Genomic DNA, 18,953 nt, shown 5'->3' on the forward strand with positions numbered 1-18,953 from the left:
CTGCCATGAAATGGAATAATGGAAGTGTTGCCCCAGGGCAAGACCCCACCCAACTAAGCATCAAAGTCCTAAAAAGAAAATGCCTAAGGAAGTGATGGAAAACCTATGCAAATGTGACTCAAGGAGAGGCCAGGCTCCATCCCAACCAGGGAGCCAAATTTGGCAACATGAGCCATGAGGTTCTGGCTTTAGAGTCATATAGGATGCACAAGTAAAGGGGGCTGTGGAATCATCCTCTATGGCTAAGGGGAGTCACTAAGGTCAGGCATGTGGCAAGAGAGTCCCTACATGGAGGCTCTGAGAGATCATTTCACAAATGTAGCACAAATAATAAAAACCCAGAGACAGATATTGGGGTTCAGCATGAAGATCAGAGAAGCAAAGCAGCCAAGTCACTAGAGTTCTAACCTCTGTGAAATCTTCAGACTGAAAAGGAGTGAGTTCCTTACTCATCCCACCTTATATTCCTCCCTAGTGCTGGGATTAAAGGTGTGCACCACCACCTCCTGGTTTCTATGGCTAACTAGTGTGGCTGCTGGGATTAAAGGTGTGTGTCACCACTGCCTGGCGTGTATGGCTGACTAGTGTGGCTGCTTTGCATTATGATCTTCAGGCAAACTTTATTTATTAAAATACAAGTGAAATATCACTACACATGAATCTGTGAAAGTGAAGCCTGAGTTGTGCTGGACACCCCTGCTGGGTTTGGTGCTTGCTTCAGTCCAGTTTCTTTACCATGTCTCTATTCCTCCTGTTTGGAATGGTAACATGTATTCTGTGCCACTGTATGTTAGAAGTATGTAACTTGCTTTTTGGATTTGACAGAGGGTTATAATCAAGAGATTGGGTCTCAGAAGAGACTTTAGACTTCTTAAACTATGTTAAGACTGTGAAAGACAGGGCTGGAGAGATGGCTCAGAGGTTAAGAGCATTGCCTGCTCTTCCAAAGGTCCTGAGTCCAATTCCCAGCAACCACATGGTGGCTCACAACCATATGTAATGAGGTCTGGTGCCCTCTTCTGGCATGCAGGCATATACACAGAATACTGTATACATAATTGTTGTGATAGGAGCGGCGGGGCTGCGCCCGGCCGCCCACATGGCTAGCTTTATACGAAATAATTACACGGAAAGTGTATTCTTTTAAACACTGCTTGGCCCATTAGTTCCAGCCTCTTATTGGCTAGCTCTTACATATTGATCTAACCCATTTCTAATATTTTGTGTAGCACCACAAGCTGGCTTACCAGGAAAGATCTTAACCTGCATCTGTGTCGAATGGGGGAATCATGGAGACTCACTGACTCAGCTTCTTTTTCCCAGCATTCTGTTCTGTTTACTCCACCCACCTAAGGGTTGGCCTATCAAATGGGCCTAGGCAGTTTCTTTATTAATTAACCAATGAAAGCAACAGATTAGAAAGAAATCACTCCCACATCACATAATAAATAAATAAACATTTTTTAAAAGACTGTGGAAGACTAGGGACTTTTGAAATTGGACTAGATGTATATTGTATTATGATATAATACAAGAGAGGGACTAGGGGATTGAATGTGGTGGTTTGAATGAGAATGGCCCACATAGGCACAGAGTTGTTTGGGAAGGATTAGAAGGTGTGGCCTTGTTGGAGGAAGCATGTCATTCAAAAGTCCACACCATTCACTCCTAGCTAGCTCTTTCTGCCTCATGTGTGTGGATCAAGATGTGAGCTCTCAGCTGAGTATGGTGGCGCAAACCTTTAATTCTAGCACTCGAGAGGGAAAGGCAGGTGGATCTCTGTGAGTATGAGGCCAGACTAGTCTACATAGTTGAGTCCCAGAACTACATACTAAGACTCTATCTAAAAAAAAAAAAAAATGTACTCTCAGCTACTGCTCCAGCACCATGCCTACCTGCCTGCTCCCAAGCTTCCCATCATGATAGTCGTGGACTCTAATCCTCGGGAACTGTGAGTTCTCAAATTAAGCATTTCATTTTATAAGTTGCCTTGGTCATGGTGTCTTGTCATGACAATAGTAACTAAGATTATTGCTTAAGGAGTCTTTAGAGGAACCTTCTAAACAGCCAGAGTCCTTCTCAGACCATCAGGAAGTATTTACTGTGAATAGTTTCTACAAATTGTGAATCCATGTTATGACATTAAGGACTCAGCATGGAGAGTCATTTTCTTGATAAATATGACTGAGCTAGACAATGTTCTGCAATAAAACATCCCAGTATGCTTGATAATAAACATTAAAACCTAAACCTAGCCATTATTTAAAAAATGGAGGCTGGCCATATTGCTCAGTTGTAGAGTTCTTGCCTAGCACACACAAAATGTGCATCCCCAGCACCACATAACCTGGGCATGGTGGCATAACCCTATAACCCCATTGCTTGGAAGGTAGAGGCAGAAAAAGTCCAAGGTCATCCTTGTTTAGGTGGAAGCCCTACTGACATCCATATATACCCGAAAGCTCTGGCATGTTTGGACTCTCCAGCTCGGAACCCCATTCCAGATCCTGTAAGCAGAGATGGTGCCTTCATTTTCTGGCCACCCAGATCTGAATAATAACACAGAAACTATATTTCTACATAGATATCTCTTATATCTTAAATTAACCCATTTCTACTAATCTCTGTATCACCACAAGGCTGTGCTTTACTGGTTCTGGGTCTTTCTCCTTCTGCAGCTACGTGGTGTCTCTCTGGCTCCATCTTCTTTCCTCCTCTATCTCTGCATGGATTTCCCACCTTGCTATATTCTGCCCTGCCATAGGCCAAAGGAGCTTCTTTATTAACCAATGGTAATAAAACATATTTACAGCATCCCACATCAAGACCCTACCCTCAGCACCCCGAGCAGCATCTCCCATGGAGCTGCCCTCCTCAAACTCTACCCCTGAGAAAGCCTGCCAAAAGTCAGTCCCTCCTTGGGGCCACTCAAGACCACACCTAGGGGCTGGAGAGATGGCTCAGTGGTTAAGAGCATTGTCTGCTCTTCCAAAGGTCCTGAGTTCAATTCCCAGCAACCACATGGTGGCTCACAACCATCTGTAATGAGGTCTGGTGCCCTCTTCTGGCCTTCAGGCATACACGCAGACAAAATATTGTATACATAATAAATAAATATTAAAAAAAAAAGACCACACCTAGAGGCTATATAAGACACCATATTTGCCATGTGATTCCTCCTGCACTCCTGAGGGTCACCGAGAAGTGCTTTGCTCTGTTCACTAAGCTTGGGTCTATTAATTTTGTTTAATCGGCTTATTACATCAGTGGCAGCGGAATAACTGGGAATTCAAAACCTATCAATCCTCAGTTACACAGTGAATTTGAGGCTAGCCTGGGCTACATGAAGCTCTAGGTCAATAATAAATGAATGAATAAAAGTGTCCTGGCGGTATATTTTAAACCTGAAGGTCAGTGACTGAACTGAAAAGTTAAACTGTCTTAAGTTTAATTATTCTCAATTGGGCTATAGATACACCTCCATCCAAGATAATTTGTAAATTTTATTAGGGCTGCATTTACCAGTAGATTCTGGAAATCAAATCTGTTACTGTGATCCTCTTTAGAATCAGAACTATTTACAGATAGTTTTTTTCCTTCTAAATTTAACCACTTAAGGTAATTTTTTTTTTTTTTTTTTGCCTCATCAAGATGAATCAAAGACTAGAACATAGTGTCCTGATCACCGAGTCTAGACAATGACTGAGCTGGGTAGGGAAAGGCATGTTTCACACCTATAATCCCAGAACTAGGGAAACTGAAGCAGAAGGGATCTCAAGTCAGAGGCCAGTCTGGGCTCAAGAAAATAAGTTAGCACAGTCCATATGAAGCTAGGCAACATTCCACCACCATCATAAGGCTCTCCCTCTCCTGACTGTCCCATATGACTGTTTATGTGCAGGGGGGCACTTCAGGCTGGTCAAACCACATCCTAAAGTAAAACCGTGCTGACTGGAATCTGATCATATTTTGAACATTTTTGTAAACTGTAGGAATGGAAGGAAATGCTTGGTCAGTGCAAGGCAAGGCTACTTCCCTCCTGAGCAAACAGGAAGATGGACTCAACACAGTGGCTGTGTAAAAGGAGCTACCACCCCTACATTTTTAATGGGCTGTGCACGATGAGAGGCTTTCAGAGGGTGTCTCTAGCTTTGGAGCCTGTCCTGAAACTAGCTCTGTAGACCAGGCTGGCCTCGAACTCACAGAGATCTGCCTGCCTCTGCCTTCCGAGTGGTGAGATTAAACGCATGTGCCACCACCGCCCTGATGGTTTTAGTCTTTTGAGACAGTCTCACCATGTAGCTCTGGCTGGCCTCTGTGAGGGCTCACAGATGTGAGTGAGCCTGTTCCATCTTGACTGGAGGAGAGTTTGGGCTTATTTTCGCTCTCTCAAAGTTGTTAACAGGTGTGGCTACAAAGGTGAGGTTCTGACCTGGGGTGTGATTAATTGGTATTTTGGATGTAGAGACGGATCCATCCACCTGGACCAAAGGTCAGAGAATCCAAGTCTATTCCTTTCATCATGTTAATGAAGCGTGTTGCCTCCCCGCCTCTTCCTCTTTTGGAGTGAAGTATGGAGCGTGTGGAAAATAAACAAGGCAGATTCAGTAGTCATTGTCCCTTTTGACGCTGTTCTGTGTTTCTTTCTCTTATTTCTCTTATATCTCTGTTCCTTTTGCTTAATAATTCTAATCCACATGCTCCTACCCTGGAGCATGTGAGTTTTGTCAAAGCTGGTCTTCAACAGGTCTCAAACTTCCTGTATAGGCACAGGTTGGCCTCAAACTTCCTATATAAATCCAGTCTGGCCTCAATCTTCCTATATAATCCAGGCTAGTCTAATCTTCCTATATAAATTCAGGCTGGCCTCAATCTTTTTATATAATCCAGGCTAGCCTAATCTTCCTATATAAATCCAGGCTGGCCTCAATCTTCCTATATAATCCAGGCTAGCCTAATCTTCCTATATAAATCCAGACTGGCCTCAAACTCAGGGTCCTTCTCAGTACTGGGATCACAGGTGGGTGACAGCCTAGGTATACGTTCTAAAGCAGAGCAATAGAAGCTCTGTTGGACACAGAAGGGGCATGGGGCAGGAGCTGCTCTTTCAGGCTGGGCTGCATTCCAGCTTCATGCTAAAGCTCTGCCATTCTGGGCATTTCCGTTCTCTTGCCTGACCACACACAACCCCTCCCTTAACCCAAACATACAGAATCTGTGTGAAAAGTCTCTTTACTCATTTGTTCTCCACAGCTAATTAACAATGTTTATTTCAGACCAGGGACAGGCTTTTCCTGACTATTCTGCACACCATTTTAATCAACAGAATGTAACTAACAAGCTTCCAGATCCATTCAATACTGAATCAGCAGCTCTTACCATATGCTAAGGGTAAAAACACACTTCCCCAAAAGAGCTAAATGCAGAAAGCCCAAGGATAGAAGATGTATTTAATACTCAAGAAGTATCACAGGATGTGCTTAGTATGTGGAACACGGAGACTTGGAGGGGAACAAGTTATTCTTTAAATATACCTACCCTTGTCACCCCGCCAGCTAACTTGGTACAGCTGGCAACTTAATGTATCTAAATACACACACACACACACACACACACCACCTTCCACTATCCATTTCATTATATTTAACCCCAAAAAAAATATTTTTGAGGAAAAGTATAATCAATTACAAAATTACATCTTAGATGGATTTGGTGGGGCATTCGAGACAGGGTTTCTCTGTGTAGCCCTGGTGGTCCTGGAACTCGCTTTGTAGACCAAGCTGGCCTCAAACTCAGAGATACACCTGCCTCTGCTTCCTAAATGCTGGGATTAAAGGAGTGTGCCACCACCACCCAGCTCTTAGGAAGGAATTTTACTGTGTTTTCTCTGAGACATAGTTATATGCTAACAGATTTCCAACTAACTAGCATTGGGTTTGTAATCTTAGACATTAACAAATTTTCTTTCTTCTGGAATTACTGGTTAATATTTCAACTGTGGGGGGAGGAAATCCACCAAATTACAGCTAAAGATGTGTATGAATTACCTTTTTAAAATAGATTTATGATTTTTTAATTGTACATGTGTATGTTATCTGTAAGAGTATGCAGACATGCGTGCTGTACCCTAGGAGGCCAGAGGCCTAGGAACTCCTAGAACTGGAATTACTGGCAGTGGTAAGCCTTGCTGTGGGTGCGGGGAGTCGAACTCAGATCCTCTGGAAGAGTAGCCAGCACTCTTAACCACTGAGCCATCTCTGCGGCGCAATGCAGTCTTTGACAGGTGAGAACTCAGGTTCTCACCCGTTTTAGGTCCCAAAAGGAAGGGGCCTCTAAGCAAAGGCCAGGTTGTCTTGTTAGCATGTGTAGGAGTCCAGCCCCAGTCCCTGGCATCCTAATCATTTTTCAAAAATGTCTTAAAACTAAAAACGAAGCTCCTTTTAGATAAATGGAAGGAGCCTGGCTGTTAGAGCTTGACAGACTAAATGTTTTCTTGGACTCAGTACCAGCTCCTCCGTCTCTTGTAGTCCTAACAACTAAAACCATCATAGCTGATTTCCATTTTCAACATGCTTCCGTACAGCAATCTAAAAACACCCTTTCGCAGCCATCCAAGGGATGAAAATATTTCAGCTCGGTTTAAAAATTGCTTTTCGAATTATGTAAAAATTTTTGGCTGAGCCAGGCATGGTGGCGCATGCCTTTAATCCCAGCATTCAAGAGGTGGATGGATCTCTATGAGGTTCAAGGACAGCCAGGGTTACACAGCGAGACAGTTGTAAAAACAAAACAAAACAAAACAGGCCCTACAGTTGGTCATGGCGTAATACTCGGGAGGTTGAGGCAGGGAGATCTAGAGTTCCAGGCCAGCCTGGAAGCTCCCGTCTCAAGATACAAGCCACACACATATTTGTCCAAGTTGGCCTTTTTCCTGAGCTTTTGGTATTCAAAAAAGGAAAAGCCAGCATCCGTCAACGATGAAGAAAAAGAGCACAGTAAACTATTTTAAAGGTTAGGCTTCATTTTCAATTTCTCTTCACACTAAAGTTTACATGTCTGAAACAAAACTGCACGACTGAACAGTGATGAAAAAAGACCTGCGCACCACACTTGGAATGCTCTCTCCAGACGCCCTGGGGAAAGGCCCAGTCTACAAGCATGGCTCTCGGGGCTCACTTGACCGTTTGTTTCTTTCGTAGTACCCTGCAGTGGGCACACTTCCACACTTCCCTCAGGCATTCACTCAGGCATTCTACACCGGTCTAGAGAGGATGGTGCAATGGTTAGAAGCACTTGCTCTTCCAGAGGACCCAGGAGTGGTTCCTGTCTGGAGCTCGAGTCAGAGGCTACAACACCCTTGTCAGGACTCCATGGGCACCAGGCATGAAGTGATGCAGACATCCACGCAGTAGAAACACCACACACACAAAATAAACAAATGATAATGAATACATGGCATTTAAGTCAGGGCAAGTACTCTTTCCTGTTTCAAGGTCTGTGGTTGCTCTTTGTGGGCTGTAGCTAATCACCCTCTTTCAGGTAGCACGAGCATTCTAGTGTCCCCCGGGAACAGGACATTTTAGAGAAAATGCTGGGGCATGATTTCCACTTTACAAAGCTTATGCCCAGCAACAGTGCCCCCTCATATCCTGACCAACAGTGGGCACTGCCACTTGGAACTAGTCATGTCTGGAGGAGGATGCAGGAGTTAACTTGGCATGGAATTGTGTCTGGTAATTATAACACTGGGGGAGGGAGTCTGGCCTCACTATGTAGGAGGGGCTGTGAACTCAGATCCATTTGCCTGTCCCCAAGTGCCACCACGACCAGCTGAAAACCTTTCTATGTTTACAGCCATCTTCTTACCTTGTCTTTTGGGCGAAGTGACCTTTATTCATATTGCTCGGATACCATGATTACCCATTTCATGTCTACAGCCCAGTGGTTTCAGTGTGCTCACAAGTGTGTACACCCAGGCCTAAACTTGCACCTCACAAATGCTGAGCCCAAACCTCAGCCCCAGACCACTGCTTATCAAGATATTTCTGGCAGGTGACTCAATGTACAAACAGACCAAGTGTGAACCCGTGACTGGCTTCACACTCGGCATTTTTAGGACTCGCCCAATCTTACCCATGTATCACTGTTTCTCTTAACACAGATTAACATCAAACAGCCAGACCACATTTTATTGACACACTCACCCACTGCCAGGTCACTGGGACGGCTTCCACTTTTGGTTACAATGAGAAATGAAAATCTTGATGTTTTGTGTGCCAATTTTTGTTGTGATGTTTTTCTTTCTCTTAAGACAGACACCAGGACAGGAACCAGCTTTTTACTGATTAGGGGACCTACCAGACTGCTTTTCCAAAGGGGTGGAGCTTTTCCACTCCCATGGGTGTACAAGAGTTCCATCTCCCCACGCCCTTGCCAATACTCACCTGACTCTAACCATCCCAACTCACAGTCAAATGGGTCACGTTTGTTTTTTTTTTAATTAAGAATTTTTAATAATACAATCTTTTCTCCCTCCCCACCCTATTCCTCAGAAAGGGTAAGGATTCCCATGGGTGTCAACGAAGTCTGGCACTTCACTTGGAGGCAGGACCAAGGCCCTTCCCCCATATCTAGGCCGAGCAAGGTATCCCTTCAAAGAGAATGTGCTCCAAGATGCCAGTTCAAGGACTAGGGGATAAATCCTGGTCCCACTGCCAGTGGCCCCATAGACTGCCCAGGCAATTCACGTGGTTTTCACTCTGTGTCTCAGATCTGTCCCTTCTCACTGGCTTACCATCCATTATCATTTCTCAGGAAAGACAGTTATGTACGTCTCTTGCCTATTTTGTTGTCAATTAGTTATATAGGAATTTTCTGAGGCAGGGTTTCATTATGCAGACCAGGCTAGCCTCCAATTCTAGAGAGCCTTCTGCCTCTGCCCCCCACCCCTCCGACACACACATACTGGAATTAAAGGTGTGCACCACCATGCTAGGTTTAAAATTATTATTATTATCATCATTATTATTATTATTATTTTGTTTTTCAGGACAAGGTTTCTCTGTGTAGCCCTGGCTGTCCTGGAACTCAATGTGTAGACCAGGCTGGCTCAAACTCCCAGAGTGCTGGGATTAAAGGCATGCACCACCACCGCCTGGCTTAATTTTTTTTTAAATTATTATGTATGTGTGCAGATATTCATGGCCTCTGTTTTGAGATGTTTTTGTACAAAGCCTATAGGTAGTATCAGTGGAGTAAATATATACAAGTCATATTGCAAAGAAATACAAGGCACCGCCAATTCTACAAACTACATGACTTTATTTATAAAATTCGCCATATTGCTTAAAGTTGCCCATGCCCGTTAGACCCAGTTACAGATCTCAACTTGAGAATATTTTAAGACGTTTTCAGCTGAAGTATCATTAAAAACTTGGGTACACCGCTCTCCCGGTCCCGATGGTGAGCACGGCAGAGCAACACACGGGCGAGCTCATCCTTACCCTCTTCGTGCCGCTGGCGCTTTCTCATGTGACCTTTATTCGCGAAATGATTTCATTTACGAAGCTATTATTCTTTGCGACCACCTCGGCTTTCAGCTGTTTCAGCTTCAGCATGATGCTCTCCTCCGACATGTCAGTAAAGGGCACTTGCTTCACCTTGGACAGGAACTCCACAATAATCTTCTCACCTTGCTGAAAAACACCCGTGTCCCGCCATCATTAAAGCGTCTGTTTAAAGTCACTTTAAGCAGTAATGAACTTTTTTCTTTTAAAGATTTTTATTCATGTATCTGTATGACATATGTCCATGAGTGCCCTTAAAGGCCAGAAGATGGTGTTGGGTCCCCTGGAACTAGACTATAGACCATGACCCATTTGAGTACTGGGAACCAAACTGGGGCCTCTGGAAAAGCAGCAAGCACTCTTCCTCCAGCCAGCCAGAGCAATGAACTCTTTACTTTGATCTAAATGAGCTACTCAATGTTTAGCAAACATTTTTCTCATATTAAGTGGGCAAGCAATTCTTAGACTCGCAAAACCCTTGGTTTCTAAGAATGTCTCCAGAGCAAGTCATAAGTAAGACATTTATACTTTTTGAGTTTGTTTTGTTTTTTGTTTTTCAAAACAGGGTTTCTTTGTGTAGCCCTGGAAGTCCTGGAACTTGCTCTGAAGACCAGGCTAGCCTTGAACTGACAAAGATTCGCTTGCCTCTGCCTCCTGAATGCTGGGATTAAAGGCCTAGTGATATTTATATTTTATTCTCAGATGATAAGGAATTGAGATTTAGTAGTTCTTCAAGCTTTAACTGACTTGGAATTTAATCTCAGGGAAAGAGAATTTAAGGATTATAAGCCTGAAATTCTCTCTTACACGCACACACATACACATATGCGTGTACACAGGATGTTTCCATTTCTATTTACTGCTCGGTGTTGTACAAAGGACATGGTTGGTGACTTGAGTCACACTCTCCATCTATAAAACACGGCTATTATCAACTTCACACATCTGTCCTGAGGAGCCAAGTGACTGACAGCAGGTCTGAAGGCAGGCGAGGCTGTGTCATTCACTGGAGCTGGAGCGGCACACAGTGGCCTTTATCAGACAGGCACAGCAAGCGTCTATAGGTGAGTGGCAGATGTCTAACTAGTAAGAAAGAAACACTTCTCCACTAAAAATCGCGTGGAAGGAGCTGGCAAGATGATGCGGAGAGCAGAGGCAAGCCTGGACACCTGAGTTTGATCTCTGGGACCTACATGGTGGAAGCTGAGAGCCAACCCCGTCAGCTGACCCCTGACCTGCACATGTGCACCAGGGCACACACAATCTCTCTCGTCCCCTACCACCACCCACCCCCGCCCCAGGGGAATTCAAACTCTCACAAGTACTTTCTAAAAAACAAAGACAAACCCTATACTAATAGCAGTAAGAATGTTGTCTCCTTTAGCTTTAAAACTTTTCAAAGCATATCTTATTAACAGAAGTACATGGTTTCAGTTTTCTTGGAAACCAGGAATTACATGGAGCAGACTGCCTGGTTCCAACCACCAGAATCTCTGAGTTTGATACATCAAGGGGAAGGCGGATTCAAAACCACTCCATGCTCAGGGTGGCAGCTTTCCACATCTAAAATTATGAGCAAGTTATGGCTGTCCTTTTTGTATATAGCAACTATCTACCCCTAAAAAAATGCACTGGGTAAAAACTAAAGACATGCCAAGTCAGAGTCTCTCCAATATACAGCTATAGTGCTGCCAGGAGAGGCAGCAGTGGAGACGTCAGACATCTGCCGCAGCACTGCGTGAGCATCTAAATCTGACCACCAACTCAGAAGGCTCAACACAAGAGCCACTCTGGGAACAAACATTCTGCCCACAAACGGCTCCTCAATAAGTCGGAGACACAGCCATTTCTCTTACTTGCTTAAATATATTCTAAACAAATGAAGGGCGGGACTGTTTCTGTTGTTTTACTTATTCAGTTTAGCTGGACATCTACAGCTGTAAACCTTAAATCTAGATTAACATATATTTAAATTAGTTCTTTATATTCCTTATTTCTACAATCAAATCTAGTACTTTCAATGATACTGGGGAGCAGTACAGTGAGACAGGGGCTGGGGAGCAGTGTGGGGTGACAGGGACTCGGGGGGCAGTGTGGGGTGACAGGGACTCGGGGGGCAGTGCGGTGACAGGGGCTGGGACAGTGTGAGGTGACAGGGGCTGGGGCAGTGTGGGGTGACAGGAGCTGGGGGGCAGTGTGGGGTGACAGGGACTGGGGCAGTGTGGGGTGACAGGAGCTGGGGGCAGTGCGGTGACAGGGGCTGGGGTACAATGTGGGGTGACAGGGGCTGGGGGGGCAGTGCGGTGATAGGGGCTGGGACAGTGTGGGGTGACAGGATCTGGGGGCAGTGTGGGGTGACAGGGGCTGGGAGCAGTGCAGTGACAGGGGCTGGCTCCAGAGACTCCTTCTCCAGCTCCTGTACGTTCATCATACAAAGGAAGACAGCACAGAAAATAAAGAGAAAAGCTGGGAGCCAGATATGGTTGTTCACATCTTTAATCCCAGCGCTCTGGAGGCAGAGGCAGGTGGATCTTTGTGAGTTCTGGGTCAGCCCAGTCTAAACGGGGAATTCCAGCCAAAGCTATATGGTGAGACCCTATGTCAAAAACCAAAACAACCAACTCGGGATATTTTTGGTTATGCTAAGAAATGAGAGTCAGTTAAGACCGATCAAAGAGCAAGAACTGAAATTCCACTGGGGGAAAGCCCAGCTCACTGTGGTCCCAATATCTACAACAGAGGTGCAGTAACTAAAGCCCAGATGACCAACCTCTCTGTCCAGGCAGCGTCTCTTGGCGGCTGGCTCCATTTCATCGCGTCCCTGTGAGGTTCCAATATTCTGAAACTCCTCAAGCTCGAGAGCTTTCTGTCTGGCGCACTCTATTACATGCCGCGGGAAATTAGCAAGCTCAGCCACATGAATCCCAAAACTCTGATCACAGACACCTGCAGGAAATCAGGGTAGAAGGAAAGAGCAGTTATGCTAATGGAGTGTCCTTTTTATTGTCCTGTTAGAAAATGTATTTTAGATTATTTTAAATGCATTAGCCAAGCGGTTCAGGACACTCAGAGGAAACTTTCAATGACGTGATTCACAACCTCACTCTCACTGTGGTGCTGAGCGCACTCGACCTGAGGAACAGTGAGCTCAGAGGCTGTGCGGCTGTACTAAGGACGACTGAGGCTACCACTACAAAGCTGCAGCGCCTCAATTATGCACCAACTATTATTTATTTATCTCACACACTACCTAAAGCCGGACTGCTCAGTTGGACGTAAACAAGATCTGCTAGCACACCCACAAGGGTGAACTTACTTCTCTTTCTGAAGCCACTTCTGTAGTGCACAGCACACAGATAACAAAAGCAGAACCAGAGTTTCGTGCTGAATGCTAGATCTACTACAAATACTGTCTTCTCTAACAAATATCAATAATGCAAACACAGTAAATCAAAGTAATTCCTATTCAGCAAAAACAACAAAGAGGACAACATCAAGACTATGTGAGCAGTAACAAGAACAAAATCATGTTCATGGGAAGTCAGACGTGTGAAAATCCTTATTCTGGTGACTGGTGAAATAACCATCCACTATGATAAAGAAGCCTCCTGATGCCTCACGGGAGGTCAGCACCATGGGGGGGGGGGACACACCACACCCACAGCTTTTCTAAACCTATGCCACAGCAGCGGACGGATGAACACCACAGAGCCACTACTAACACTGTCAGTGAATCTGACTCACCAGGTTCAAATGAGCGTGTTTCCAGAACACAACCTTAAAAACATGAAGAGCCAGAGATGGCTCAGCGGTTAAAAGCATGGACAGCCCCTCCAGAGGACATGAACTCAGTTCCCAGCACAAGTCCCAACTCCAGCTGGAGGCCTTCGAACGTCTCCTGCTGGACTCTGCCTGTATTCATGTGCACTAACCCATACACAGACAAGGCACACACACACAGTTCAAAAGAACATAGATCCTTTGAAAACAAATCATGTTAACAGTCTCTTTCCTCCACACACATATGTCAAAAAACAGCACCAACTTAAATCTGTAACTGGAATAAACCAAACCCTCTCCCCCTTTATCATTCTGATGCAGTAATGCAGATAATGTATACTGTTCTTTTCTCTAGACGACCAGCAGTAAGTGTGTCCTTAAAAAACAACAATAACAATCGAGAATAAATAATGTGACAGATAGATACCACTCCAGGAAGTAAGTTCCCGTCTCGAATTGCCTGTGCCCACCTTTTTTAACTTGGTAAAGCATAGTTAAGGTTTCTTCACTCGTTAGTGCAGTGACGTGCAAATTATTCACGGTTGGTATCTGGCTGGCCAGAGCAGTGAGCTCATGAAAATGGGTTGCGAACATGCAGAAGGCGCCAATCTTCGTTGCGATGTATTCCGATATAGCCCATGCTAATCCAAACCCATCGTAAGTAGATGTTCCTCTTCCCAGTTCATCGATGATTATTAAGGAATCTTTGGTTGCTGATCTGAAATGCACAATTATAGGACATAAAATGTAGTTTGAAGCCTGGTATGGTGGCACATGTCTTTAATCCCAGACTTTGGAGGCAGAGGCAGGCAGTGAGTTCAAGGCCAGTTTGGTCTACAGAGTTCCAGGACAGCCAGAGCTGTTGCACAGAGAAATTCTGTCTCAAAAAGCCACACACACACACACACGCACACACGCACGCACGCACGCACGCACACGCGCACGCACACACACGCGCGCGCACACACACACGCACACACACACACAATGTAGCTCAGGGATCATCACAGAAGAGGGACGACAAAGAGGTCTTGGGTGTCTGCAGCAGAATATTATTTGTTGAACACAGGACACAGCACACATGAACCCACATCCGCGAGTTTGATATGTGTGTTATCTCTCCCCACACCCTCTCTCGGTTTTTTGAGACAGGGTATGCCTTTGTAGTGCTGGCTATCCTATAGTTCATTATAAAGACCAGGCTGGCCTGAAATTCACAGAGATCCGCCTGCCACTGCTTCCCAAGTGCTGGGATTAAAGGTGTGCACCACCACTCCCTGTATTTACCTCTTTTTCTGTCAACTGCTATCTCATTTTCTTTTTTAAAGTTGTAGATATAGATGTATTGATCAATTACTAAACCACTCATTAGTGTTAAACTGCAACTTCACAAAGCAGGAAACACAGCAAACAAAACCATGACTGTAAAAACCATCAGGGAAGGAGTATTTTCACCATTAGAATGTTAAAGATTGGGCTGGAGAGGTGGCTCAGTGGTTAAGAGCGCTGACTGCTCTTTCCACACGACCTGGGTTCCGTTCCCACCATCACATGGCAGCTCACAACTGTCTGTAACTCCAGTTCCAGGGGACTGGACACCCATGGTAAAACAACATGCACATAAAAGAACTTTAAAGAAGAGAAAGGATTTGAATAGAAGACAAGAAGGTTCTAGGTGTTGTGAAGAGTGGAGGTGAAAGCAGAGGCGACCACTAGGAACAGTAAGAACTTAGCATTTATTTTAGGTAGTGTATCTGTATGTGCTGGAGTGTATTATGAGCACCACGGGCACACAGGAACACATGCTGGCCAGAGGCTTCAGAGGTATTACCTCTGCAACCAGAGTTACAGACAGCTGTAAATCACCAAACCAGCTCCTCTACAAGAGCAGTAAGTACTCATAACTGATGAGCCGTCTCTGGTCCAAGAACTTTGTTTTTTAAAGATTATAAGCTGCTTCCCCTGTTCGTTTTTGGACACTTGCTATGGAGCCCAAGCTGGACTCAAGCAACCAAGATTGAGTCACTCCTTGTCTCCTGATTAGCCGGGACAGCAGGCGCCGTAGCTCCAGTCACCCTTTGAAGATCATAGAAAGTACATGCAGCTCACAGGCAAACAATCGCCAAACTAAGAAAGCCTATCTCGTTTACAGATGAATCCATAAATGCAGTTCACAGAGAATGGAGCCACGCGTCACACACATACCTGAGGATAGACGCAGTCTCCAGCATTTCAGCCATGAACGTGGAGACACCTTTCAGCTGACTGTCACCAGCCCCAACTCGAGCCAGGATGCAATCCAAAATGGATACCTCTGCTGACTCGCATGGCACAAAACACCCAATTTGGGCCATGAGTACAATCACCCCAGTCTGACGAATGTATGTGGATTTACCTCCCATGTTGGGACCTATAAAATGAATTATATCAAAAAGCAAGACTTTTGATTTCTTTCACTAACAAGACACTGGTAGTTCAAAACTATAACTGAAGATTACTTAAGTCACAATGATACCCAAAGCAGACACAAAAGCCATCAAGAACACACGCGCAAAGATGCTGTCCACAGCCTCCAAACGCAATGTTCTTACCGTTTCTACCAACAAGTCTATACTGAGCCCTTTAACAGGAGAGAGCTCGTGAAATATACAGCTAACCTGGAGTCTGACTGCGGCAAATAAATCTACATATATTACCGCGGCTAAAGATACCGGCAGACTAATTTAATGATGTCAAGAGTAGACCCAAGCGATAGTCAATAGTAATAAGTGGGTTAGTAATGAATAATCAGCCTGAGCTGATTATCCTCATATCACTTAAACTCCATGCTACACAACCCTTCTTTTGGCAAATGTACGGTTTCCTTGTTTGGGTTAGGTTACACAATTTAAACACCCACTTAGGAAGGCGATGGAATGGAGTTGTCACTTGCCCAGTACCTGTGGTCCTCTTACTTCCCTACTGCTTTCTAGACTCTGGATCTAGTTACTCTCTCTCCAGACAGCTCAGCTCCATTCTAGATGGAGCTACCTACCACAAGCTTTTCCAGCAAACAGGCCCAATCTTCCACATACTGATTATGGTAAGCTTTGTGGGTGAAACAAGGTTTCTTTTAAATGCTCTGAACAACTGAAACGGAAGGTTTCTATCAGAACAATATCGTCTCCTAAACTTTAGTCGCCCCAAAGTTTTCCTTCTAATCAGGATCTGAAAGCATTACCAAACACGAGAATGCATTCTTTCTCTAACGTCAGAAACAGAGACTTCCTTCATCATTTATAACACATTGTTTCCATTCCAGTGCTTTAAAGAAGTGTTAACACAAAGCCCCAAAAATACATTTTTGGTTTGTGACTTTTCCCCACTCCTTAAAGAAACTTTACCAGCAGGGTATTGGTGACTCACGCCTTTAATCCCAGCACTCAGGAGGCAGAGGAAGATGGATTTCTGAGTTCGAAGCTATAGAACTGTGTTCCCGGACAACCAGGCTACACAAAGAAACCTTTCCTTGAAAAACAAAAACAGTAACAAAAACCTTACCGGTGATGATGTGAAACATCTGGGCATCCTTTTCAAAGTGCACATCGTTCGGGATAAATGCAACTTCATCTTGGACTTCAACACAAGCATGCCTGGAGGCTTTCAGTGTGATTCTTCCTTTTCCTTTCTCCAAGATGACAGGCCGTACGTAAGGAATGGGTGCTGCATTTGAGACGTGTGCGAAGCTGACGACGGCATCTAACTGAGCTAGCACATCATTGAGCGTCTGCATCGGCTCTACATAGCCTGAAAAACATGAAGCAGGACATGTACACAGGACTATCAAACAGCAAAGTACACCTTAGAATGAAAGTTTAGCTCAAGACCATTTAAAAAATTGACAAGTTTGCTATAATGAAATGAGCCTGAAACTTGGGGCTAGAGAATTGGCTCAGCAGTGAAGACCACCGGCTGCTCTTCCAGAGGACCCAGGTTCAATTCCCAGCACCCACATGGTAGCTCACAACTGCCTACAACTCCAGTTCCAGGGAACCCAACACCTTCACACAGACAAACATGCAGGCGAAACACCAATGCACATGAAATAAATAAATCTTTTCTAAAAAAGTCTGAAACTCAATGTGGTGTTAAATGTTTTTCTAGCCTTACGTTCCCCTAAATGCTGGGAAACACCACGATGACAGTGTTAGGATCACAAGAAATGTGCCAGCCACCATAAGAATATTAGCTGAGTTTCAATTGTTCAACTGGTACACGCAGAGGGTTTCTCCGTAATTTGACCCGACAGTCATTAGCACACATTTAAGTTCCCACTCTGCCATAGCACTAGAACTAAAAGCCATCACGACAACTCCCTAACATGGGCTAGAAAAAAAACGTGAAGACAGCAATGGCCAAAATCAGAATGGATTCTAAATGCTAATGAAGTGGAGTGGCTGACAGAACAAATCCACATGTTTCACGACCTATCATGTGATTCACTCCACGTGTCTCACGACCTATCATGTGATTCACTCCACATGTCTCACGACCTATCGTGTGATTCACTCCACATGTCATGGCCTACCATGTGATTACCAATGGCAGTGCTTCTGGAGAGTCCAGGAAAAAGCTCAACTTTAGGAATACATAAGACTTTCTGTTTAAATGGCTCGAAATTTGCTTCAAAATTTTGCGTTTTTTTAGATTATGCTCTTCCTATATTAGGCCAGGCTGGCTGGCTTTGAACTCGGAGATCTGCCTGCTTCTGTCTCCTGAGTTATGAAGTTAAGAGTGTGTGTCAACTGGTCTGTAGTGGCACACGCCTTTAATCCCAGTACTTGGAAAGCAGAGGCAGGAGAATCTCTGCAAGTTCAAGGCCAACCTGGTCTACAGAGCGAGTTTCAGGACAGTCAGGGCTGTTAAACAAAGAAATCCTGTCTTGGAAAAAACAAAAAACAAAACAACAAAAAAAGAGCATGTGCCAGCATGCCCCAACATGACATTTTTCATTATCTTGTTCTACATAAAAGTAATGTTTTGGTGATAATTAACTTAAAAATGGCCAAATAAAATAATCATCTCGTATTATAAAATTATACTCCTGTTTTGTTGTTTGGGAGGGAAAGCAAGGAAATGAAAGTGTCACACTGTATTATCAAAAAGCAGTAAGAACCTCTAGAAATTAATTAACCATTAATGTAGAACTTACTAAAATATACTTAATTTGAAATGGTAGGAAAAAAGCCAGGGCTTTGTGCGTGTTAGACGAGCTTCTCTTTATAGCTGTGCTACACTCCCACTCCTTAGTATTTTAAACTTGTTAAGATTTCAACCACACTGAGGCTGGGGAGGTGACTTTGTGGTTGAGAACAACGGCGGCTTCGGCAGAGGACCTGAGCTCAGTGCCCAGCACTCACACTGGGTGGCACACTGTCTGGAACTCCATTTCCAGGGGTTCTAATGCCCTCTTTCGGCCACTGCAGACACCTGCATGCATGGGTTGAACAGGGCTGTAATCTCAACACTTGGGAGGCAAGAGGGTGATGAACTACTCAAGGCTAGCCTGCAATGTATAAACTATCTCAAACTTTAAACTATCTTAAAACTATCTTGAAACTAATCTTT

At 44.4% G+C, this 18,953-nt stretch overlaps 1 protein-coding gene across 1 annotated transcript in view; it reads right to left on the reverse strand.

The window, feature by feature from the left end:
- Positions 1-9,324: 9,324 nt before the first annotated feature.
- Positions 9,325-18,953, reverse strand: part of Msh2 (mutS homolog 2) — a 54,409-nt gene continuing 44,780 nt past the window's right edge. Inside the window, exons 12-16 of the mRNA XM_057782475.1 lie at positions 16,887-17,132; positions 15,552-15,756; positions 13,817-14,064; positions 12,337-12,512; positions 9,325-9,695 (exon numbers count right to left, since the gene is read on the reverse strand). Of these exons, the coding sequence (XP_057638458.1) occupies positions 9,528-9,695; positions 12,337-12,512; positions 13,817-14,064; positions 15,552-15,756; positions 16,887-17,132 (1,043 nt within the window). The 3' untranslated portion in view covers positions 9,325-9,527. The remainder of the gene's footprint in view (positions 9,696-12,336; positions 12,513-13,816; positions 14,065-15,551; positions 15,757-16,886; positions 17,133-18,953) is intronic.

The sequence above is a fragment of the Chionomys nivalis genome, chromosome 1 (assembly GCF_950005125.1).
Source record: "Chionomys nivalis chromosome 1, mChiNiv1.1, whole genome shotgun sequence".
NCBI classification, from domain to species: Eukaryota; Metazoa; Chordata; class Mammalia; order Rodentia; family Cricetidae; genus Chionomys; species Chionomys nivalis.